At 39.5% G+C, this 27037-nt stretch overlaps 2 protein-coding genes across 2 annotated transcripts in view; both read left to right on the top strand.

Moving 5' to 3' along the window:
- col25a1 (collagen type XXV alpha 1 chain) overlaps positions 1-27037 on the top strand; it is a 345048-nt gene that overhangs the window by 165818 nt on the left and 152193 nt on the right. The window contains exon 8 of the mRNA XM_016575979.1: positions 9326-9352. Coding sequence (XP_016431465.1) covers positions 9326-9352 — 27 coding nt within the window. The remainder of the gene's footprint in view (positions 1-9325; positions 9353-27037) is intronic.
- LOC107758275 (tectonin beta-propeller repeat-containing protein 2-like) lies at positions 18178-19230 on the top strand. The gene is made up of 3 exons (XM_016575981.1): positions 18178-18443; positions 18585-18734; positions 18819-19230. The coding sequence occupies exons 1-3, from the start codon at positions 18266-18268 to the stop codon at positions 18968-18970; spliced, it is 480 nt and encodes a 159-aa protein (XP_016431467.1). The 5' UTR covers positions 18178-18265; the 3' UTR covers positions 18971-19230.

Genomic DNA, 27037 nt, shown 5'->3' on the forward strand with positions numbered 1-27037 from the left:
AATAATTAATAGATTATTTGTTAAGATGTGTAAATAGAGGTCTACACAACAAACAAAGACCAACAAATTAAGATAATATGAACTGAAAATTTACTGACATTTGTAAGCTTTTCAATTTACATTAAATAGTCATATGTTAATCATTAGGTAATGTTTAGTAAGTTCATTAGTAAACATTAACAAGAACATTATCTCATATTTCTAGCTATGTGAATGTATATTAACTAATGATCTGTTAAGCATTATATAATGTTTGTTAATTATTTATAAATGAAAGTTATTATAAAGTGTTACCAAAAAAAAAAGACTTTCCTCCTTCTACTTCTAACCCCTCTTCCTTTTCAGTGGTCTCCAGCTCCTGTAACACATGCTAGTGTGAAGCTGCCTCCATTAGCTGTGCAGGCTGCACAGGCTCTCCAGCATTTTCCTCCGAATATCAAAAGCCCCCATGGCCTACAGCTACAGCAGCTGAAACAAGCGCGAAGCTGCCTCCGCTTGCAACTCAGGCCCACACATCTCAGGCTTTTCTTCCTGTTACGTCTAATCCTTTTCCTTTTCAGTGGCCTCCAACTCATATAGCAGACACTAGCCCAGAGGCCGATTTAAGCGTGAGGCTGCCTCCGCTGACAATTGCGTCCCATGCTCCTCTCCCTCACAGCTCTCTACTTCATTCAAAATAATGTCGTCTTCTTCCAGATCAAGTTCCGGCTCACCTCGAGCGTCAAGACGCAGCAGGCCATCAGCAAGCCTGGGCCGCGCCCCAGACTCCGCCACTCCTCACACTGCACTGCCTCCCTCTTCTTCTCAACGAATCATTGCGGTGCCTTCAGCTACCGTGCCGCGCGCAACATCGCCCGCTGGCATGGCTTTCCAACCTCCTATCCTTCCCACTCCTTTTCTTCTACCTCCAGCAACAGATGCAAGCGTGAGGCTGCCTCTGCTAGCTGCTCAAGATCAGCCACCTTACTCTTACCCTTCCGCTACTCCTTTTCCCTATCAATGGCCAGGGGCTAATCCATGCGTGAGGCTGCTTCCGCAAACAGTTACGGCCCCTCCCTCATTTCCTTCTACCTCTTCCTACATGCTTCCCCAAACACCAGGGGCTAATCCATGCGTGAGGCTGCCTCCGCAAATGGTTATGGCCCCTCCTTATCTTCCTTCTAACCCTTCTCTCCAATCTAAACCTCAGTACACTTTATTCACAGCAGTCCCACTACCTACCCCACCGAATGCCGCCGGAGACGGACCCATCGTCAACCCCAGTACCTCACTATTCGCAACTCATATTCCCATAACTCATCCCTTAAAACCTCTCCTCGACGCATCACTCTATTCTATCCTCCAAGCAGTTTTACCCAGAACTATCCATTCATATCTAACAACTTGGAGATGTTTCAAAGCATTTCACCTCTTCTATAACCTGCCATTTGCCAATTTTCTCTCCTCGCAATTACTTCATTTATTTCCTACCTTCATTCCATTAAGAACCTCCAAGCCGGGTCTATTAAAGGTTACGTAAGTGGTGTTCAATTTTTTCACAAACTAATCTACAGCTTCCCCTCCCCCACAATAAATAATTCTCAAACTTCTCTTCTAATCAAAGGAATTCAGTGCTCTCAACCATCAAGCCTGGATTCCAGACAACATATAACTCTGGACATCCTTAAATGCATCCAAAATCTCCGCACAGGGTACCATTCGATCCATACCGCCCGTACCCTCGACGCCATGTTTTATTGGCTTTCTTCGGTTGTCTGAGATGCTCAGAAATTGCAATAACCTCTAAATTCAACCCCAAACTCCATCCGACCATCTCTGATTTATCCATACTTGATAGCAAAACTATCGCTTACTTCATTAAGCAAAGTAAGACAGACCAAGAAAGAAAAGGCCACTATATATACATTTTTAACCTCCCATCTCCAATTCAACCTTATCAGGCTCCCTTTTCTTATTTCCAACTCAGGAACGCTCAATCTAAATCAGCACTGGACCCTCTTTTCGTTGACGACTCTAACCACCCCGTAACACGTTTTTGGTTCCAAAAACACTTAAATCTGATCATCGCTTAATTAGGCTTAACCGCAGAAAAATTTTCCAGACAATTATTTTGTATTGGGGCAGCAATTACAGCAGCTCAAAAAGGCCTCTCACAGAATCAGATACAGGCCCATGTAGCCCTGATCAGAAAAAAAAATTACGTTGCTTTTAAATCACGTTGTTTACTCGGGTAATCGGAGGCTCTCATTTCCAATGCAGTAAGTCACAGCTCCTTTTGGTCACAGTGAGAGCCCTCCAGCCGTCGTTTCGAATCTCATTGCTTATTCAGCATCAGACGGGGCTCTCCCTTCCGGAGCAGCAGGGCCGCGCCTCCCTTCGGTCGCAGTGTGAGCCATCCGTCTGTCGTTTTGAGTTACGCTGCGTACTCAGCGGCGGACGGGACTCTCAATCCCGGTGCAGAAGATTCACGGGCTCCCTTCAGACGCTGTGAGAGCCTACCATCCGAGCCATCATACCGCGCCTTGTATTCAGCCGCAAGGGGGACTCTCCCTTCCAGTGCAGCAGAGCCGCAGCTCCCTTCGGACGCAGCGAGAGTCCCTCCATCAGTCGCCTCAAATCACCTTGATTTAGTTAGACAAACAAATTATTTATTGAGTGCATAATGACTTTTTACTAGAGGTAATGTCATCATTAAAAGATTAATGTGTCATTAAAAGTAAGACAATATGGCATTATTACAGTCTTTAAAAAAAGGTAAGAACCACAGCTGGAACACAACAGGACTGGCATGTCAGTAGCTTTTGACTGATTATGTCTCATTATGATTATGCTGATTATGCTTCTGGGGTGCTAATTTATTGATTTGAGATCTCTGAGATGCTACGGAGTTGAACATACCACCTGTGGGCTGTTGCATGAAGCTAGCTGAACATAATCTAAGTTTCAGAGTAGATTTAGAGTTGACAAAACCTGGTTTAGATTAGGGGTGTATTCCAGAAAGCGGGGTTTGTTGGAAACTCAGAGTTTGTTAACCCCAGAAAAGGGAAACTCAGGGTTTTCGGTTCCTGTAAAAGACAAAACTAAACCTCTCGGTAAGTTACCATAGTAACTTACTCTGTGAACCTAACCTGGTCTGGAGCAGGTTTTCTTCTTTCTAAACCCAGAGTTTCTTTCGGTCTCCTCCCCCTTTTTAAAGTGTAAGCAATGTTTAAATACCTCATTCATTCATTCACGCTGCAAAAATTGCTTTTATTGCTGAGATTTTTGCCTTATTTCAAGAACAAAAATCAAAAAAATCTTAAATCATGATGCATTTTCTATATAAGAAAAAATATATACGATATTTAGTCTTGTTTCCTGGGGTAAACAAGTCAAATTAATTGCCAGCGGGGTAAGAAAAATAATCTTAATGAAAATGGAAACAAGATTATTTTTCTCACCAGACCACTTTAATTTTCATCATGCAGACACTGTAAATGTGACAAAAATGGCACGTCTTTATATAAGGGATCCTGTAGATGAGGAAGCTGCATTAATTCGCGGGGAGTTACATTTACATCAGGAGAGGGTTTTATTTTATTTATTTATTTTGCCGTATCCACATGCATATTTATTTCAACGGTACCATTTTTAAATGGTGTTCACTTGATAAAATCTTGTTGCGACCTCTAAGTAACCTAATAATTAGAATTTCCTTTAGGATTTCCAGTGTGATTGGATGCATTGATTACACATATTCTCACCATCGCACCTTCTGAAAATGAAACTGTTTACTGTATGGAATGGAAGGATGCCAGATGGAAGTAGTGCAAGATATATGCCGTAACACAGCTGTTAAATAAACACAAATTATTCACAGTTTATTTGGTCATTTTTATGTTCTACAAATACAAAAGCAACAATTATTCTTTTCCCTGTTGGATTTTAATATTGGTATTGTGGCCATCTCCTCTTCATCTGTCAGTGGTGGTGGTGCAGGTTCTCCCCCCATTTTTCGAGTCTCTGCCTTCTTGCTGTTGGCTTCTGAATTGAAGTCAAATGTTTTTCATTACCCTAATTTTAAAAAAATTTGCATGTTGGATTAGAGAACATTTAATTATGTGAAAAAGCAATAGACTATGTGGAAAAAGCTGCTGCACATTGAAATAGATACACACTGAATGATATTTATTGAATGTCAAATATTTGTAAAGGCATGTAACGTTAGCCTACACCCATTTCACGCTTGAAACTTTACCTAATGGAATTAAGTTTTTATGTTAAATTTTTTTCTGCTGCCACATTTTTTTCTTTTTCTTTTTTTTTGTTTTTGCCTGTGGGATACCATGAAAATGAATATCAGTTCAATTAATTACCTTTCTGCCAGTTTTCACCTCTGATAACATTGATTTAGAATTAAAGTTACATATTCCGTAGTATGCGGAAGTCTTTTTGGTGGGAGCTGTTGCCATGGTGAATAGTAATTTCAGAGCTCCATTGATCATGGCTTTTCATAGTCGTGGTGCATGCGCTAAACTCAGAGTCAACCTACTCAGAGTGGATTGAACTTACTCTGTTCAGCTGTGTGTGTACATATGTGTATATATATATATATATATATACTGTATATATATTAGTGCTGTCAATCAGTTAAATTAACTAATTAATCGCACATTTTTCTGAAATTAATCGCAGTTAATCCCACCTTACATTAAAGTTTTTAAATGTACTTTTATATTGCAATAATTTCACATTCAATATTCAAATTAATGTACAAACAACATTAAGACAGTATATTTTTAATATTTGTTCAATGGCGTCTTTCAAAGACCAGTATCACTGATACCAATACTGATGTCTCTATAAAATAGTTTCCGACCTAATATTTAACCATTGACTATAACCATTCAGCATCACAGTATAATTGAGGTATATCAATTTTAATATTTATTAGACTTTAAAAATTTTACTTCAAATTCAGGTGAACTTAAAACAATCTTTACATAAACCCATTATAATAAATGTCATATTTACCTGTGCCCTTCCGGAAAAATATACAGAAATTGAAATTGAAGTTATCAAACACTAAATTCTAAATTAAATATAGATGAATCCTTAAAGCTATAAAAGTTATTGATTCCCTCTTTTTTCTTTTTTTTTCATTGATTAACAGACATCACAGCAGCCGGGTTATTAGGTTGTTCTGGCTGCTATTTATTTAAGAGCTGCCGCTGCTGAACGTGACGCGGATCTGACACGCATCATATTTTCTCTCAACTCTCTTTACCTTTTCAAGTCTTAAAATCTCTAATGAGTTGACAAGTTGAATCGGGTGTGTTAGATGAGGGAGACAGTGCTGGGCTGCTGCAGGACATTTTTGAAAACCATTTCAGAGACATGTTCTTAAATGTGACTCATATATAATATATTACATGCATGCACAGTTTTAAGGCAGCTTTAATCCCCTTTTTGGTAACTTCATGACTTAACTGACCTCGACATTGCATGCACGTAGTTTCATTCCCGCTTTGATATGAAATGATACAGGGCACAGCGTGCGCCAGAGCAATTGAATAGCATGCACTGCGAGCCCAGTACCATTTCCACGCTCATTTGACTTGTGCCTGGTGCTGAAGTGAAGTTGGAGCACGCGTCTAAAACGTCTGCCGTTTGATGCCGTCAGACTCCATTACCTCCAGAGGGGCGGAGTTCCAGTGCCTCTGCCTAGATCCAGTTCTTTTCCCAGGAGGAGGACTGCTTCAGGTAGTCACCTGCGTGGTTTTAGAGTGACTGTGAGGACTTCCCTCCGAGGAACCAACCTCCCAGGGGCCAGTGGAGATACTATACCCAAGGAACGTGCTGGACCTTCTCGGAGTGTACTAGTCGATCCTTCGGTGCTCCCTCCGATGTCCGGATATTGCTGCATTAGAGCGTGAGCCTGAGCTTTCTGGGGGAAGAAGATTTGGCTGCGCTGCTGCCTTCTGGGACGGTGGCAATGCCTGAGTCAGAACAGGAGATGATGGCTATGCTTGCCCGGGCTGCCGAGGGGGTCGGGCTCAAATGGAGACCCGCTGGTTCTCAGCGCCCCACCCCTGTGCCTTTCTTCCCGGAAGTTAATGAAGAGCTCACCAGTTCATGGACAGCACCTTTTACTGCCCAAAACCGTTCTGGTAGCTTTTCCACCCCCACCACTCTTGATGGCAGGGCAGCCAGGAGACAAGGTTCCTACTACTCCATTCAGAGATCTGGTAATGAACCTGCAAGAGTTGGAGGAGCCAGACCCTGCCATAGTCTCACATAGCCAGACATTCAGACTGACGGCAGAAGGTCTGGGAACCTTGGCCACTTTGAATGACTAAGGCCTGCCCAAGAGTCCATATGACTGACAGGTAAAGCAACCAATCACATTTGGTTTTGGGCCGCGTCATGTTTATGGGCGTGGAAATGTCACCACAATAACAGACTGGTGCGTAAAACTCTTGGACATATTTTAAAGATTCTATGCCACAAACTATAAATATTTCACATACTTTTGAAAATCCAGCGTTTAGTTGATCCTGATAAGCGCTCATCGTCACAGTTGTAAACAAGATGACTTTCTTCTAACATGAGAGGGTTTGGCATTGCAGAATCTTTGTTTCCAGGTGGAATGTTAAAGAACGCAACACACACCTCTCCTGGAAATCCAGTATAATTTATCCAATCTGGTGACAACTTAGAATCTCCCAAAGTGTTTCCAGCTAAGTGTGCTGTATGCATCAGACGTTCAGCCAGTGGTGTGTGAATGTGACGTCTGAAGCTGAGACTAACCCAGCCCTAGCTTTGCTCTGTCCCATCCGCACTTTAAGATTGTATGTGGACCAGACACAAAGCTTCAGGACCTGAGTTTGGGCTTTTAATATCACTGTATCAGTCCATTAAGCCAAGTCAAGTGTTTTTCATGTCAAGTGTAATTGGGGAATCCTGAAATATGATGTATGAGGGCAACCCCAGTATTACATATTGTCAATATTGTCAATACCCAGTATTACTCCTCCAAGAGCTTTCAAGTTAGAACCACCAAACTCAGCCCAGCTCTTCAGACTGATCTGACTTATGGCGCTTTTCCACTGCATGGTACGGCTCGGTACGGTTCACTTTTGGGGGGTTTTCCACTGGGTACAGTACCTGGTACCTGGTACTTTTTTTAGTACCACCTCGGTTGAGGTTCCAAGTGAACTGTACCGTTACCAAAACGTGATGTGTAAACTCTGCTGATCACGGATTGGCCGGAGAGAATCATCACTACCTGCGTCACTGAACTTGCGACACAAACACAAAAGAACCGCTAGATTTAAATCAGCACAGCCAGATTAGTGTGTTATATCTTTTCAGACTGATCCGACTTATGGTTTTCATAAAAATGAAGATTAAAAATCATAAAAATCCCATAGACTTACATTGACGGAATGTTCAGATGAGCCAAGACTATTCAAACACCAACTGTCAAAATTCAAATGTAAACAAATTGAAGCCCATTAGACTTCATTAAGCTTCCCTTCTATGTACTATCTCTAATCCATTTAAACTCATTCAAACTCATCTATCTAATATTTTTTTATCTATCTATCTATCTACACTGAACAAAATTATAAATGCAACACTTTTGTTTTTGCCCCCATTTTTCATGAGCTGTTGCACAGCACAATGCCACAGATGTCGCATTGTGTTTAGTGTATTTTTACTAGAAAGAGCAACCTCTGAGCACTAAAATGTTCATAATGAAGTCTTTTGATTACTGTATGGAATGGAAGGATGCCAGATGGAATGGTAGTACAAGATATATGCGTAACCGGTTGTCTACGTATCTGGTAGGAACTGTATGGAAGTTGAAGAAAAGTTAACAAGAAATTTAGAGAAAGTGTCAGCTTGGCTTGATGCCTCTTTTTTAACTTTAAATACTAAAACGACAAAAACCATATGCTTTTCAATAAGAAAATTACCGGTAACAGAATCATTAAACATTAGAATTAAAGATGAGATTATAGAACAAGTATCAGAAGAAAAATATCTTGGTATGATTTTAGATTCTCAGTTAAATTTTAAAAGTCATGTTAAAAAGTTGCGTAAAACGATTAAAGCAAATCTTACCAGCGGTCATCTTTATGTTCTACAAATACAAAAGCAACAATTATTCTTTTTCCTGTTGGATTTTAATATTGGTATTGTGGTCATCTCCTCTTCATCTGTCAGTGGTGCTGGTTCAGGTTCTCCCCCCATTTTACGAGTATCTGCCTTCTTGCTGTTGGCTGAATAGAAGTCAAATGTTTTTCATTACCCTAATTAAGAAATGTAGCATGTTGGATTAGAGATAATTTAATTATGTGAAAAAGCATTAGACTATATGTGGGAAAAGCTGTGGCACATTGAAATAGATAGACACTGAATGATATTTATTGAATGTCAAATGTTTGTAAAGTCATGTAGCCTACACCCATTTCACACTTGAAGCTTTACCTGACTGAATTATGTTTTTATGTTTAATTTTTTTCTGCTGCCACATTTTCTTTCTTTCTTTTTTTTTTTTTTTGCCCGTGGGATACCATGAAAATGAATATTAGTTCAATAAATTACCTTTCTGTCAGTCTTCACCTCTGATAACATTGATTTAGAATTAAAGTTACGTATTCCGTAGTATGCGGAAGTCTTTTTGTCAGGTGCTGTTGCCATGGTGAATCGTAATTTTGGAGCTCCATTGATCATGGCTTTTCATAGTCATGGTGCACACGCTAAACTCAGAGTCAACCTACTCAGAGTGGATTGAACTAACTCTGTTCAGCTGTTCTGAAAACGAAAACTCAGAGTTTCCAATCTCAGGGTAAGTCAACTCAGAGTTCAAGTTTTAACTCAGAGTTTGTTGAACATCCCTTCTGGAATACACCCCTGTTGTGGCAATGCTTTGTTGTGCTAATTAGGTGGTTAATTTGAGCAGTAATTTGCATAAGACTGGTTTCTCTGCCTGCCAGCGAACAGACACCAACACATTTTTGGGTCTATGCTTAAACCAATCAGACAAAGAAATGGCTTTTCTTTTTGGACTTAGATTTAAGGACACACCCCAAAGGCTTGCTACTTTCTTGTGCTCAGTTTAATATATTGAAAAATGACATTGTGGCAAGGTTATTAAGAAAACTGATTTTGAATATCAATATTCATTATAACATTAAACAGTCACACTAGTTATTTAGCAGAAAAAGTTAAAGCACATCACAGCGTAGAAGATTGTTCCTTCATATCCAGAATTGTTCTGGTTTAGTTGGTTCATTTTGGTACATTTTAACTCCTTTTTATCATTTTCTCGTTTCAGGGACCTGAGGGCCCTCCAGGACAGAAGGTACTGTACAGTTGAAGTAATCAACATTTCACAAATCAGGGAAACCTGTTTCCGCTTAAGAAGATAGAACAATATTTTTGTATTTATCTATTTGAAAGAAATTAATACTTCTATTTTCAGCAAGGATGCATTAAATTGATCAGAAGTGACAGTAAAGACTTATGGATTGTTACAAAACATTCTACTTCTAATAAATGCTGTTCTTTTGAACTTTATATTCATCAAAGAATCTGGAAAAAAAGTTTCACAATTTCCATAAAAATGTTGCAAATGTTAAATATATTTGGCAGCACTAAAAATTCAGCTTTGCCATCACATGACTAAATAACTCCCACAACTTGTAGCATAAATCATATGCACAAAGACAAATATATAAGGATCAAAGGTATTTAATAGAATAATTCTCAGGCAGACATAAATGCAGGGAAAACTCACACAAAGCTAGGTATCTAGACGAGGCTGGACACAAACTGAAAAGGCATGAACTTAAATAGAGGCATACACAGCTAAACATAAACATTAACTAAAGTAGGAAAACGGTGCACAACAAAGTCTACATGCAAAGTCTGTGTGACAATAACATTTTAAAATATATTTTAAAACGTTAATTTTAAATTGTAATAATATTTCACCTTATTACTGTGCTTGATTCAGTGCTATACACAGAACATACAGTAGACTGGGGGAAATGTGGTTTTGTGCAGGTACAAGAAATTATATGAGGCATCAGATATGTCTTGTTCATCGTTTTCTACTCCATCTGACTGTTTCTTTAAACATCTGGCATGAAAACATCATGACTGGACTTTTATGCATAGAGGGTTTACACATGATTCATCTATAGATCAGTGGCAAATGAAATCGAATGTCCAGCGAATAACAAACCTAAAACTAACTTTACGGCACTAGAAAAAGTGATTATAAAGAAAATGCATTCTTCTGGCCGCATTTGCTTGCCTCTGAGGTCTTTTTTATATCACTGTATTAGTTTTTCATGTTAAGCGACGTTGGGGAATCCTGGAGTGTGACATATGAGGGCAATCCCAGTATTACAATTCAACGTCACACAAGCCATGATACAAAATTAAGGAAACTAAGCAACCGAAAACAATATATGTCTTCCTCAGATGTAGTATTAGTTCTGTACATCAGCGTCAAGTAACAGCATTACCATCTCCTTTGTGGTAGAGAAAGCTGCTTACATGCAGGCTACATGGGGAAACGAGTAATGTTAACAGCGATATTGTTGAATTAAATGTAAACAGTAATCAGCTTTTCCACATATACATACTGGCCCTGGGGCCCGTTTCAATAAGGAGGTTCAACCAAATCTGAGTTGAAACTGTGCGCCTTAGGCCATGGAGCTAGTCCCACCACCAGGGGCGGACTGGCCATCTGGACATTCTGGAGAAGTCCAGAACGGCCATCCACCCAACGGCCGTCGGCCTGGCTGATTCATCATCAAAGAAAAAGTGTCAGATTAAGTGACGTTGACGGCCGACAAAAGGGGGTGCTTATGCAATCTATTTTTGTTTATAAGAAACCAAAACAGACGCGAAGGAGAGTGGGCTTGTGATGGCAAGCAAAAACATGAAGATAAAGGCGGTTGGGAGGAGCTAAAAGAAAAAAAAAGCGAACAGTTACATAAGGTTACCTTTGTTCGCCGCCTCTCACACTATAGAGCATGTGGCCTATAGCACTATAGTAAAGTCCCAGGACACCCCTACTCCGAATGTTCACTGCGCATTGTCTGACATTAATATTCCATTCATTCGTAAAGAGACAGCAGCGATTCTACAACGGATTACATTTGAGAGATATATGAAGTAGCCTCTAAGGTGATTAGTCTGATTAACATGACACACACACACACACACACACACACGTTTGTTTCTGTGAATTGTGGGGACTTTTCAAAGACTTCTATTACTTTTATACTGACCAAACAATATTTTCTATCCCCTAACCCTAAACCTATCCACAGATAGGTTTAAACCTATTTATTTATAAACCTATTGTCAACTGAAGTGTTTGGAAAATGGATGAACTTTTTTCCGTTTGAAATCCTTGTGTTTTCTCGCGTAAATGAGATTACGGACAAGAAATATAAACTTTTGACTGTGTGCGGAGATATTTGAACAGTCTAAGTAAAGGATGGCTGAATCTGTCGCTGATTTGAACACTGGTTTATTCAGTATTGATTTGAAACAAGAGGCCTCACAAATGTGTTCTTATAGAGCCGGCAAAATGTCGCACATCACAAGACGAATGAATATCATTGATACGTTAATGGCTGATACGGAACATGTTGGTGAAGTAAAAGCAAACATGAGTAAATTAGATGCAATGTTTGATTAATTCAAGTCCATACAGAGAGCAAATGCTGATATGTTGAATGAAGAGGACAGAAATGAAGACATGAAAAGTTGATATGAACCTAAATTGGCACAAATTAATGCATTTTATTCTAGAGTAACAAAGTGGATTTTTAGCCTTGAAAATTCTGATTCTGTTGGCAGTAAAGAGGTGATTTTATCTGCTGTGGAACCAGGAATCTGCAGTGATAAAGACGATAAAGTCTCAGTATGCAGCAGTAGCAGATCTAGTAGATCTAGTAGATCTAGTAGATCGGGGAATCCTGGAGTGTGACATATGAGGGCAATCCCAGTATTACAATTCAACGTCACACAAGCCATGATACAAAATTAAGGAAACTAAGCAACCGAAAACAATATATGTCTTCCTCAGATGTAGTATTAGTTCTGTACATCAGCGTCAAGTAACAGCATTACCATCTCCTTTGTGGTAGAGAAAGCTGCTTACATGCAGGCTACATGGGGAAACGAGTAATGTTAACAGCGATATTGTTGAATTAAATGTAAACAGTAATCAGCTTTTCCACATATACATACTGGCCCTGGGGCCCGTTTCAATAAGGAGGTTCAACCAAATCTGAGTTGAAACTGTGCGCCTTAGGCCATGGAGCTAGTCCCACCACCAGGGGCGGACTGGCCATCTGGACATTCTGGAGAAGTCCAGAACGGCCATCCACCCAACGGCCGTCGGCCTGGCTGATTCATCATCAAAGAAAAAGTGTCAGATTAAGTGACGTTGACGGCCGACAAAAGGGGGTGCTTATGCAATCTATTTTTGTTTATAAGAAACCAAAACAGACGCGAAGGAGAGTGGGCTTGTGATGGCAAGCAAAAACATGAAGATAAAGGCGGTTGGGAGGAGCTAAAAGAAAAAAAAAGCGAACAGTTACATAAGGTTACCTTTGTTCGCCGCCTCTCACACTATAGAGCATGTGGCCTATAGCACTATAGTAAAGTCCCAGGACACCCCTACTCCGAATGTTCACTGCGCATTGTCTGACATTAATATTCCATTCATTCGTAAAGAGACAGCAGCGATTCTACAACGGATTACATTTGAGAGATATATGAAGTAGCCTCTAAGGTGATTAGTCTGATTAACATGACACTGACACACACACACACACACACACACACGTTTGTTTCTGTGAATTGTGGGGACTTTTCAAAGACTTCTATTACTTTTATACTGACCAAACAATATTTTCTATCCCCTAACCCTAAACCTATCCACAGATAGGTTTAAACCTATTTAACCCTAAACCTATTGTCAACTGAAGTGTTTGGAAAATGGATGAACTTTTTTCCGTTTGAAATCCTTGTGTTTTCTCGCGTAAATGAGATTACGGACAAGAAATATAAACTTTTGACTGTGTGCGGAGATATTTGAACAGTCTAAGTAAAGGATGGCTGAATCTGTCGCTGATTTGAACACTGGTTTATTCAGTATTGATTTGAAACAAGAGGCCTCACAAATGTGTTCTTATAGAGCCGGCAAAATGTCGCACATCACAAGACGAATGAATATCATTGATACGTTAATGGCTGATACGGAACATGTTGGTGAAGTAAAAGCAAACATGAGTAAATTAGATGCAATGTTTGATTAATTCAAGTCCATACAGAGAGCAAATGCTGATATGTTGAATGAAGAGGACAGAAATGAAGACATGAAAAGTTGATATGAACCTAAATTGGCACAAATTAATGCATTTTATTCTAGAGTAACAAAGTGGATTTTTAGCCTTGAAAATTCTGATTCTGTTGGCAGTAAAGAGGTGATTTTATCTGCTGTGGAACCAGGAATCTGCAGTGATAAAGACGATAAAGTCTCAGTATGCAGCAGTAGCAGATCTAGTAGATCTAGTAGATCTAGTAGATCTAGTGCCTAGAGAAGATCAAGCTCCAGTCTGTCATCCACAACTTTGACACGTATTTGTGCAGAAGCAGAGAGAGCAGTGTTACTGGCAAATGCTGCTGTGTTAAAGGAAAAATATGTTGTGGAAGAAGAATTGAAGCAACTGGATCAAGAAAGAGAGAAGTTTAGAAAAAAGAAAGAGATGCTGGAAATTGAAGCAGAAATTGCTGCCAACACAGCAAAGATTGAATATTTGAAAGGTGCTGATGATCTTAAGGACGATACTGCTTCTGGGAAACATGGTATGAATGCTTATTTGGATGAGCATTTGGATCAAACTTTTCCGTGTCTGTGTCGAGAAATGTCCGTAGAGGACTAAAGGTTAATTGAAATTTTACAGAACTCAGTAAAGCTGCAAGATGGACATTATTGTCTGGACTTACCAATCAGGAAAAAAATTTGATTCTGCCTAATAATTATCAAGTTGCAGACCAGGGTTTGCAAAGTTTGAAAAATAAATTTAAGAACAATGAAGTGTTCAAAAGTGAATACACTGAATTCCTGGCAGACGTTATCAATAAAGGGCATGTAGAGGCAGTTCCTCTTGATGAGTTGAAAGGCCAAGAAGGAAAAGTATGGTATCTTCCACACCATGGTATTTACCATCCACAAAAAGGAAGTATCTGAGTGTTTTTTGACTGCAGTGCAAGGTACTGTGGAAGATCTTTGAATGATGAACTTTTGCAAGGTGATGATTTGACCAGTTCACTATAATAATGACCGATATAAAAGCTATGTTTCATCAAGTCAAAGTGACAAGGACCAATGCAGACTTCTTACGATTCCTGTGGTGGCCTGATGGAGAATTCAGTGTACCTCCTGTTGAACATCGCATGTTGGTCCATCTTTTTGGAGCAGTGTCATCTCCTAGCTGTGCAAATTTTACACTAAGACAAACAGCTGTTGATAACAAAAATCACTTTCTACCAGAAGTGATTAGCACAGTGAAACTTGAAGTCACTTCCCTCAGCAAAGGAAGCAGTATCATTAGTGAAAGATCTTACATCACTCTGTTTAGCAGGAGGATTTCAGCTCAAAAAATGGGTGAGCAACAACCGTGAAGTGCTATCTAATATCCCAAAGGAAGACAGAGCAAGGGAGCTAAGAAATCTGGATCTAGATAAAGACATATTACCATCTGAAAGAGCTCTTGGATTGTTATGGTGTACTGAAAAGGACGTGTTCAAGTTTAATATATCCATCAAGAATAAGCCTTACACTTGCAGACATATACTTTCAATAGTAAGCTCAATCTATGATTCACTTGGTTTCTTATGCCCCTTTACCCTGACTGCAACGCTAATTTTGCAACAACTATGTAAGTCTAAACAGAGTTGGGATGAAGAGATTCCTCAAGCTGCAGTGAGCAAATGGACAAAATGGCTTGATGATCTTGAGAAATTTAAAGACTTTAAAGTTGCAAGATGTGTGAAGCCACTTGGATGCAAGGCATTGGAGGCATCTACAAAAGTAGAGCTCCATCACTTTTCGGATGCAAGCAACCATGGATATGGAACAGTAAGCTATCTAAGAGTGATTGCAGGACAAAGCATAGTGAATGTGGCCTTCATGTTAGGCAAAGCCAGGGTAGGTCTTTTGAAGCAAACCACTATCCCTCGTTTGGAACTTACAGCTGCAGTGCTTGCTGTTAGAGTGGATAAAATGGTGAGGAAGGAATTGGAATTGAATCTCGGGAGATCTACATTTTGGACTGATAGTCAATCAGTGTTGAAATACATTGCAAATGAGTGTACAAGATTTAACACATTTGTGGCTAACAGGATATCAATCATTAGAGAAAACACAGATGTGTCTCAATGGAAATATGTTGGAACTAAACAAAATCCAGCTGATAAGACATCTAGAGGAGTGAATGCTAGCACGCTGATGAATTGCACAGAATGGATTCATGGACCAGAATTTCTATGGATGAAGGAACAAGATTGGCCTCAGAACTCAATTACATCCATTTCTTCTATGCTCTCTCCAGATGACCCTGAAGTGAAAAAGACTGCTATTGTGTTTAACACTGTCATCACACATGATAAAAATCCTACTGATCAGCTTCTAACTTACTTCTCAAGCTGGACTAATTTGAAAAGAGCAGTGACATGGTTCCTTAACTGAAGAATACCCTTTGTTTGATTTGTACAGCAAGGAAAAGAATCCAGTCCAATCTCAAAATGCATACACGGAGTCAAGGCAGAGTAGTAGCTGATAAAATTAATGCTGTCAAGAACTCATTCAGTGAACAGTCCATTTTCTTGAATGACTTTTTATTGGCAGAAAAGGCTATTGTGATGTACTGTCAAAGACAAGTATATGAAGAGGAGATTTCAAGTCTTGGAAATACCTCCTCTACTGGAAAATGGATGAGTAAACGTAGTAATCTCTACAAATTGGACCCCATACTGGAAGATGGCGTCTTAAGAGTTGGAGGTTGGCTAAGCAAATCTGCAACATCAGACGAAATTAAACGTCCAATTATTCTTCCAAAAAATCTCCATGCCTCTACTTTCATTCTGCAAGACATACATGAACGGATTGGACATGGTGATAGAAATCATTGTTTATAAATCTCCCGTTGTGCGCCCCAAAAATGAAAGCGATGTGAAATCTTTATCTTTAAATGCAAGTCAAAGTCATTATGATGTTGGAATGAGTATTGTGTATCAGACTCGATATCAGCAAAGTTCTGATCACAAGTTGAAAGTTAAGCAGGTTACTTCACAAAGTGCATGGCGAAGCCATCAAATCAGCTCTTCACGGAATTCATCTCAAGAAGCAGACAAATTCTGCAATATTATGCAAAGGCAAAATGATCTACCTGAGATTCTAGTAAAGCAGAACATGTTGTCTAGTTTACCAAAATGTGACATCCAAGTTTTTGATGGAGACATTCTTAAGTACGGTTCCTTTATTCATTCCATTGAACACTTGATTGAAAGTAAGACCACAAACAACCAAGACAGACTTTACTTTTTAATTCAGTACACAAAGGGGCAAGCACAGAAGTTGGTCAAAATCTGTCAACATATGAATCCAGACAGAAGTTATCCAGAAGCAAATAAATTGCTCAAACAACATTTTGGAAATGAGTATAAAATTTCTTGTGCGTATGTTGAGAAAGCCTTTTCCTGGCCTACATTGAAATCTGAGGACTCACAAGCTTTACAAGATTTTGCATTGTTCTTAAGGAGTTGTTGCAATGCCATGGAGGAGATGGAATATATGGAAGAATTAAACACTGTCTCTAATTTGAGAAGCACAGCCATGAAACTTCCATACAAACTTAGGGAAAAGTGGCGTTCAAGAGCATGTGAAATCCAAGAGCAATCTGGCAGAATAAAAATGAATGATCTGCTCTGTTTTATTCAAAACCAAGCCAAAATACTTTCAGATCCAATGTTTGGAAATATTCAAGATCCTAATGTGAACAGAACACAATCCAAAATGCTAAAACCCAAAACCAAGGGAAGTTTTGCTGTGAAAGTGGATGTAAAATCAACACAGTCAGATGTTCAACAGGCATGCTTGTTCTGTAATGATAATCATGGAATTAAAAACGTGTGCAAGGTTTGAGAAAATTCCTCGCAGAGAGAAAATTGCTTTTATAAAGCAAAATGGAGTGTGTTTTGGATGCCTGACAAAGGCTGGACACATTAATAAAGACTGCATAAAACGTCTCACCTGTAATACTTGCAGCAAGTCTCATCCTAGCATGTTACATATCAAACCCAAATATTATTCAAATCAAATGGTGAAAGCCCCAGTTAAAAGTGCACAGGTGTCCCTTCAAGCGAGTAATTTTGGACATGGTGGTAGAAATCATGTTCTGTCACAACTTAGGAAAAAATACTGGATCATAAATGGCAACTCTGCAGTTTGTAAAGTCATATCAAAATGTGTAATCTGTAGACACATGAAAGGACATGTTGGAGAACAAAAGATGGATGACTTACCAACAGAACGACTGCGTGCAGACCTTCCAACTTTCAGTAATGTCAGAGTTGATTATTTCGGACCTTTTGAAACAAAACGAGGACGGAGTCTTGTTAAGAGATATGGAACCAAAATAAAATTAACAATGCTATGCTTCAGAAGGGAGTTCAGTGGAGCTTTAACCCTCCATCAGCCTCACATCACGGAGGGGTCTGGGAAAGACTTATACGTATGGTAAGACAAGTCATCTTTGTGTAGGGAAGTCGTGGCCTAATGGTTAGAGAGTCAGACTCGTAACCCAAAGGTTGCGAGTTCGAGTCTCAGGTCCGGCAGGAATTGTAGGTGGGGGGAGTGAATGTACAGCGCTCTCTTCCACCTTCAATACCACGACTGAGGTGCCCTTGAGCAAGGCACCGAACCCCCAACTGCTCCCCGGGCGCCGCAGCATAAATGGCTGCCCACTGCTCCGGGTGTGTGTTCACTGCTGTGTGTGTGCACGTAGGATGGGATAAATGCAGAGCACTAATTCCAAGTATGGGTCACCATACTTGGCCACATGTCACGCATACTGAAATTCTTGTTTACAGTAACAATTTTTTTCAGTGAACCATTCCTACCATGACCAGTGAGGGATAATTTGGCCCTTGGAATACACCATGGGATTATTTCACCAACCTTATGCACTTTTCTTATTCTCATGTTCTCTTTGAGCAGCCTGCTGGCCTTTATCTAGTGAAAATTCAGACGAGTCCTAATGACAGCATGTTGTGGGCGCTGGACAACAGAGGCAATGTGCATGTGCGCGTCGGCATCACTGAGGAGATGCCTGTTGGAACTGCCTGGGAGCACATTCCTGGTATACCTTCATTACATAATTTCATCTGCTGTTTTTATTATTCTTGTATTCAGACGCTATTATTCTTCAACTCATTTTCATAGATGTTTAATTAGAGCAGGTTCAAGTTTGTGTTTTGTTTTTGTTTTTTCAAAATTGTAGGACTACAGGCAAGTCAACTGGTTCTAAGTCTGAGGACCGCTTGGGTTCGCCTTTATAATGGTGCAGTGGCTCGTCGATACGGCATTACAGAGAAGAACCCAGCTGGAGACTACTGGAAGAAGATCCCAGGACTGTTCAGCTGGCTTGCAGGTGAGTTTTTAAAATCGGTTAATGATAAAATGAGCATCTGCACATGTAAATGATAAAAACTGACCAAGTAGTTGTCTTTTGCAGTGACCCCGATGGATGAACTGTGGGCGGTTGCTCCTACTGGTGCTCTCAACCAGCGCCTTACCAAGACTCTACAAAACAATAGGAGCAAAAACCATGGCAACGTGGGTTCTCTGAGTGGAGAGGAGCTGGAGGAAGAGTGGGAGGTGATTTAGATGCCACTAATTGTGTCAAAGCATCCCAGAATCACTGTTCTGTGAAATATCTTTCTAGGCACTTTACTCATTTCTTCTTAAAGGAGTAGTTCACCTAAAAAAAATGAAAATTCTGTCATTTACTCACCCTTATATGTTGCTCAAATTCTTATGAGTATATTACGCTCTATTGAAATTGAAATAATACACTCTATTGGGGGTGTGTTTTTTTAATTCCTTGTGCACCTTATGACCTGAAATTGTTTCCCCATTTTGTTTTATCCAGCACATTATTTGTTAAGTCTTAATATCCACATACACGGTTAGATCAGTTATTTTTTAACTCATGTTGATTTAAGGAGGTTCTGTTTATACATTATCATTCACAGTGTGTGTGTGTGTGTTCACTGCTATGTGTGTGCACTTAGGATGGGATAAATGCAGAGCACTAATTCCTAGTAACCATGGGTAACCATACTTGGCCACGTCACTTTCACTTTTTTCTATTTTGCGTCTGCAGACTTTGGGAGACGAAGACACTTTTTTCTATCTTGAATAGTCAATAGTCGACCTATAACAACAGTATCTGATGATTACCAAGACCTTGAAGCATTGACTCCTAATCACATTTTATTACTGAAATCTAATCCACCACTTCCACCTGGATTGTGTCACAAAACCGATATATACATCAAGCGCAGATGGAAACAAGTGCAGTACTTAGCAGATCTATTCTGGAAAAGGATCAAAGAATACCTGCATTTACTTCAGGAAAGGCAAAAGTGGATCAAAGTTCAATTCATTTCAGTTCAATTCAAGTTTATTTGTATAGCGCTTTTCACGATACAAATCGTTGCAAAGCAACTTTACAGCAAATTAAGTTTCTACAATATTTAGTGGTAGCTTATCAGTGGTGACTGTCAGTTAATGTACATAGGGCAGAAATGTACGGAAAAATCAATTTAAGACGTAATAAAACAGACGATGAACACTATTAACAACAATTATTATATGATGCAATCAAACATATAGCAAAATGTGGTAGTTCTGTAAGTTGTTTCAGGGTTGGCATCATCTGAGGTCCTCTGAGGGGTTGGCATCATCTCTTCTCAGGTGTTCTGGATCCAGACTGAAGCTTGTGTAAATCATACATCCCGTGGCAAAAACAGAGAGACAAATACAGACATAATTAGCGTAGCTGCTGTTCCAAACAAGCAAAATTGATTTGTTTAACCCAAACTAAAGAATAATAATAATGTGCATTTGATCAGATATAACTGCAGTACAAGATTATGAGATGCATTATTTGAATGCTTGGCCAAAGAGATGTGTCTTTAATCTAGATTTAAACAGAGAGAGTGTGTCTGAACCCCGAACATTATCAGGAAGGCTATTCCAGAGGTTGGGAGCCAAATGCGAAAAAGCTCTACCTCCTTTAGTGGACTTTGCTATCCTAGGTACTACCAAAAGTCCAGAGTTTTGCAACCTTAGGGAGCGTGATGGATTGTAGCGTGGTAGAAGACTAGTAAGGTACGCAGGAGCTAACCCATTAAGGGCCTTATAGGCAAGTAATAATATTTTGTAACTGATACGGAACTTAATAGGTAGCCAGTGCAGAGACTGTAAAATTGGGATAATATGATCATATTTTCTTGACCTGGTAAGGACTCTAGCCACTGCATTTTGGACTACCTGTAGCTTGTTTATTGAAGATGCAGGACAACCACCTAGCAGTGCATTACAATAGTCCAGTCTAGAGGTCATGAATGCATGAACTAGCTTTTCTGCATCAGAAACAGGTAACATATTTCGTAACTTGGCAATGTTTCTAAGATGGAAGAATGCTGTTTTTGTAACATGGGAAATATGATTTTCAAAAGACAAGTTGCTATCTAATATAACACCCAGATTTTTGACTGTAGAGGAAGTAACAGTACATCCGTCTAGTTGCAAATTGTAATCCAAGAGATTCTGTGTACTGTCTTTTGGTCCAATAAGTAATATCTCTGTCTTATCCGAATTTAATAGGAGAAAATTATTGGTCATCCAATCTTTTAAATTTTTAACACATTCTGTTAGCTTAGATAATTTAGAAGTTTCATCTGGTCTTGTTGAGATATATAGTTGAGTATCATCAGCATAACAGTGGAAACTAATCCCGTATTTTCTAATAATATTACCAAGGGGCAACATGTATATCGAAAATAGCAGAGGACCTAGGACAGATCCTTGTGGCACTCCATATTTTACTGGTGATAATCGAGATGACTCCCCATTTAAATGAACAAAATGGTAGCGATCGGACAGGTAGGATCTAAACCATCTTAAAGCCTGCCCTTGAATACCTGTATAGTTTTGTAATCGATCTATGAGTATGTCATGATCTATAGTGTCGAACGCAGCACTAAGATCAAGTAAAACTAGCAATGAGATACAGCCTTGGTCTGACGCAAGAAGCAAGTCATTTGTAATTTTAACAAGTGCAGTTTCTGTGCTATGGTGGGGCCTGAAACCTGACTGAAATTCTTCATAGAGATAATTTTTTTGCAGGAAGGAGCACAATTGAGCAGACACAACTTTTTCTAAAATTTTAGACATAAAAGGAAGATTTGAGATGGGTCTGTAATTTGCCAGTTCACTAGGATCTAGTTGTGGTTTCTTAATAAGAGGCTTAATAACCGCCAGCTTGAATGGTTTTGGGACGTGACCTAAAGACAACGACGAGTTAATAATATTGAGAAGCGGTTCTTCTGCTACAGGTAACAACTCTTTCAGTAATTTAGTGGGTACAGGATCTAACAGACATGTTGTTGGTTTAGATGCAGTGATAAGTTTATTTAGCTCTTCCTGTCCTATAATTGTAAAGCACTGCAGTTTATCTTTTGGTGCGATGAATGAAGCTGAAGTATTATACGCTGTAGAATCTACATTTGTTATTGTATTTCTGATGTTATCTATTTTATCAGTGAAGAAATTCATAAAGTCATTACTATTAAACTGTGAGGGAATATGTAGATCGGGTGGCGTCTGGTTATTTGTTAATCTAGCCACTGTGCTAAATAAAAACCTTGGATTGTTTTGGTTATTTTCTATGAGTTTGTGGATATGCTCGGCCCTGGCAGCTTTTAGAGCCTGTCTATAGCTGGACATACTGTTTTTCCACGCAATTCTAAAAACTTCCAAGTTAGTTTTTCTCCATTTGCGCTCAAGACTACGAGTTTTTTTCTTGAGAGAATGGGTATTACTGTTGTACCATGGCGCAGTACGTTTTTCTCTAACCTTTTTCAATTTGATGGGGGCAACAGCTTCTAATGTATTAGAGAAGATAGTGCCCATGTTGCTAGTCATTTCGTCTAGTTCATGTGTACTTATGGGTACACAGAGCAGTTGAGATAAATCAGGCAGGTTATTTGTGAATCTGTCTTTGGTGGCTGGAACAATAGTTCTGCCCAGACGATAACGCGGAGCGATATAGTTAATATCAGTAATACGCAGCATGCACGATACAAGGAAATGGTCAGTAACATCATCACTTTGAGGTACGATATCTATATCAGTAAGATCAATTCCATGCGATATAATTAAATCTAGCGTATGATTAAAACGATGAGTGGGCCCGGAGACGTTTTGCTTGACTCCAAAAGAGTTTATTAGGTCAGTAAACGCAAGTCCTAATGCATCATTTGTATTATCAACGTGAATGTTAAAATCTCCGACAATTAGCGCTTTATCAACAGTAACCAATAGGTCTGAGAGAAAATCTGCAAATTCTTTTAGGAAATCTGTATATGGCCCTGGTGGTCTATACACAGTAGCCAGAGCAAGAGATACAATAGATTTCTTTTGCATATCTGACAGTGTAACATTAAGCAGAAGTATTTCGAATGAGTTAAACCTGTATCCTGTCTTCTGAGTAACATTGAGAATATCACTATATATTGTTGCAACACCGCCGCCACGACCAGTCTGACGGGGCTCATGCTTATAACAGTAGCTTGGTGGAGTAGACTCATTTAGACCAATATAATCATTAGGTTTTAGCCAGGTTTCAGTCAAGCAGAGTACATCAAAACGATTATCTGTGATCATTTCATTTACAATAACTGCTTTGGGTGAGAGTGATCTAATAAAACAGAGTCCGGGTGTTGTTGTTCTGTGTCTGTGATCTGATTAGCAAGTTTCTGTAAAGCGGAGCTCACGTGTGCGTGCGGAGGAATGTACACACTTACGAGAATGAACGAGCAAAACTCCCGCAGCGAGTAGAAAGGCTTACACGCGTAGCGTCCTGGAGATGTTGTCCGACAGGTGTTCCGCTCCGACTCTGCTGGGGTGCAGGCCATCAGCGCGAAAAAGCCTAGGACGCTCCCAGAAAAGAAGTTAAGTGGTTTGTGGCGGCCAAGCGTTCATAGCGACGTCGCTTTTTGATCCTTCGATGTCGGTTCTTCCTATCATTGTGAAGCAGAATTCACCAAGCATTGGATTGTTCACCCACTAATAGGGAACGTGAGCTGGGTTTAGACCGTCGTGAGACAGGTTAGTTTTACCTTCAGTTTTACCTTTCATATGTTAAGTTAAACCAGATCTTCAGAAAGGAAATATAGTACTGATTGTGGATAGTTCAGCACCCTGTGGTTCCTGGCCCCTAGGAAGAATGATTGAAGTTTTACCTGATGCCAAAGGGTTAGTGAGGATTGTAAAAGTGAAGACAAAGACTGGTGTATTGGAGAGACCTATTATAAAACAGTGCCTGTTACTAGAACATTATAAAATGCGATTGGAAGGCTTGGAAGCTTGCCCAGACTGACTGGACAAACTTAGATAAGTATTCTTATATATTAAGTATTCTAGACTTCCAAAATGGGGATGGGCTGAGTCTGGGGTGTGGCAAGACTTCATTACCTCATCATGAACCTCTTCTTCTGTGGAGCAACCGTTCACCAATATCATGTAAAGTCAAGAATGAAAAATAATAATAATAATGCATGGCCTCTTAGGGCTTATGTACTGTAACACACACATTTGTAACTCCATACTCTGTATGGAAAAAACATGTGTAGTGATATTTTTATTTTTTTTCTGTAGTGCACATGTATTTTTTGGAAGTCCCGACTTAGCTGATGTACTTTGACTTGACATTAGGTAGCTGCCAGTGTTTTCCAAAGTAACGATGAAACACTGCTGTGACAATGACTGTGCTCACCTCAGGGCCTCATTTGGGCGTGCCTCGTGGCTGACTCATGTCCTGAGGACCCAATGTAAGCAGCTACTTTTTCGTGTATGCGACCTTATTACAGCAGTCTGTCAGAATCACTTCAAGAGGTTTTCTTTGGCAAATCTCCTGACAGGAAATTAGTGATTTTATAATAGAAAATAAAAAAAAAATTTAAATAATGTAAGAACTTACTGCTAACAACTATGCTTAAAACCCATTTAATCCCACCGGTCACAATAGTGACCGTAAAGAAGGTTTTCATTTATAAAGTCCTAAAAATTTTACAGACTGGTGTTTTAGTGCATTTCCTGCAAATATGGAAAAAAATACAGGGTCTCATATATTAAATATGTGCAGTGTCACATGGATAGTGCAAATTGTCACATGACCAAAGCAGTTTACTTCCTGTTTGCATCATGACAACATGATAGCTGCTTAAAAGCTCCAAAACAAAAGGCTAGTAAAGTATGTTAACAATGTCACGGGTGTGTGTAGGAATAAGCTCACAAAGATGCAGATGAACGTAAGAGCGAGATTGAGGGGCCATTTACACGAAAGCGTTTTCAGTCAAAAACGGGAAACTTTTTTTGCATTTTGCCTGTTCATTTACACGACAACGGCGTTTTGGGGACTGAAAACGTATATTTTTGAAAACGGGTTTCAAAGTGCAAGTTTTTGAAAACGCCACTGTTTCCGTGTAAACACCCAAAATGGGAATCTTTGAAAACGGTGACGTCATGCATGTGCGTAGTACGTGTTAGGTATGTAGACATGTGCAGTACGTGTCGATTTTAAAGGCAAGCGCGAACAAACAGCGGAGACACATCATATACACACGGCAACAGGTACTGTTTACTAACAAGGTGACAGCGCCAACTACTGGCCTGGCATACAGCGTTTTTGCCCGTTTTCGCAGATATGTGTAAACGCAAATCATTTTGAAAACGTTGTCGTGTATAGGTGAAACGTTTTAAAAATACAAGGGAAAAACTTTTCAGTTTTTGACTACATCGTTGTCGTGTAAACGTAGCCTTAATAATAAAAGAACTCACATGCAGGGAATAACAAATGCTTTACCATAAACGAGAACCAACAAACACAGAGGGAAAACAGAGGACTTATAAGCAGGGACCAAACAAAGGAACTGATGAGATAATTAACAACACAGGTGGAACCAAATTAACTAATCAGAACTTGGGCATTGTTACCCAGCCATACATAGAGGAGGGGCGGGACAAATACCGACCAACCATCCTACTTGCCCGACTGCCTACAACAATGGAGAAGTCAATATTACTGGTTGCTGCTTTTTTATATTTAGTAAAATTCTTAAAAATTAGATACTAGTAATACGTTGCCGCCGTGGATATTCCAAATCATAGCAAATCATAGCCACCAAAGTGTTCTCAAGTGCCACCAGCTGGTCGTTTTAAGAAGAACACCTGACATTTTTCAGCTTGCTAAAAACTCTTTGGTGGACACACGTTTTTAAATATTTAATGCTAGGCATATGGCCTATTAGTATATATATATATATATATATATATATAATTTTTTTGTTTTTTGCATTTATGCAATATACTGGAGCCAAACCTGTGAAAGTATACCAGAATATTCCACTGCGTTCCTGGACACACAATTTGCATAGCTGTAGTTCATAGGTGGGGATTATGCTAATTGTGAATGAGCGTGCACAAGCGCCCTATTTACAAAACGGATTGGAATTCATTAACATACACATGTTTAACTATCAAATCTGATGTGTACGAAGTGTTTGTGAATTCGGAGGAGAGTTTTCGGGAAGGTCCGTTATCCCACTTAAACCCATGCAAATGTATTGTCAGCACTGGTTTGTTTGGAGAGCTCCATGAACCATGTGACCGAGCGGCAACACTGGCGAGATCAAAGCTTGTCGCATCTTTGTTTTTCAGTGTCTTTGGCTTTAACTGAAGCACTACATTTTACGATTTACACCACATTAAGCGTGCCAAACGGTATTTATTGTTTGAATTTAGTATTAAAACTTACAAAATTTAAAACCTGAGACTTTGTCACAAGCAGGGTTGACAATTTGGCATGAGATTTACATGAGCAGAGTGAGAGCAAGAGACAAAGCCTAAAATCGTGTCTCATGCCAAATGCATGAGAGTTGGCAACCCTGTTGTACACAGTAAAATTCAATAGTTTACCTTACTTAGATTTAATTAGTTATCTTTACTTAGTTGTTATACTTACCATGTTTTATTAAGTTACAGCTACTTTCAAGGCAAATAAAACAATTTACTTACTGTTCTGAGTGAAACTTACTTAAAACTTACACGTCTCTATTATGCTCTTTTACAAAGTCTTGATTTTGTTTTGGGGGTGTACTAGAACATGCTCTCATGCTTGGTGGTTCGAAAAACACATTATTTTTCACATAATTTACATTATTAAAATACCTTTCTCTCCAGCCTGGCACAAACGGCTCGATTAGTTCCGGCTTTGATGAAGGTCCGCCTTCCGAAAAACAAAATGTGTTGTGATTGGTTAGCTGTCCCAGTGCGTTGTGATTGGCGAACAGCTTAGACGGTGTTTCAGTACTGCCACGCCCCTTGCTCCGTCTTTCAACAAAAGCTTTTGGCGAATCCGGCACTGTACTCCCTCGTGTTGTGGAAGCTGTCCTCAGTAAAATGCACAGCACACAATAGCAAATTGGGGTTATAATGCTCAGGAACAGAATTAAAAAATAAATTGCAACCACTTGTTCCTGAAATCATCCGCTTTCGGAAGCCCAAACAAAGACGTTTGGGCACGGAGGTGAAAAAAACAGCGTTTCAGGCAGTCGCACACCGGACGAGAAGCGCAGCGTCACGTCGCGCCACGTCTTTAAAATT

The sequence above is a fragment of the Sinocyclocheilus rhinocerous genome, unplaced genomic scaffold, assembly GCF_001515625.1.
Source record: "Sinocyclocheilus rhinocerous isolate Xijiao unplaced genomic scaffold, SAMN03320098_v1.1 scaffold1015, whole genome shotgun sequence".
Lineage (NCBI taxonomy): Eukaryota > Metazoa > Chordata > Actinopteri > Cypriniformes > Cyprinidae > Sinocyclocheilus > Sinocyclocheilus rhinocerous.

Excerpts from the sequence above, each read along its gene's own strand:
- LOC107758275 (XM_016575981.1), top strand. The coding sequence starts at position 18,266 with ATGCACTTTTCTTATTCTCATGTTCTCTTTGAGCAGCCTGCTGGCCTT. Across the intron at positions 18,444-18,584 it reads TGCCTGGGAGCACATTCCTG|GACTACAGGCAAGTCAACTG; the intron begins GTATACCTTCAT and ends TCAAAATTGTAG. Across the intron at positions 18,735-18,818 it reads ACTGTTCAGCTGGCTTGCAG|TGACCCCGATGGATGAACTG; the intron begins GTGAGTTTTTAA and ends TGTCTTTTGCAG.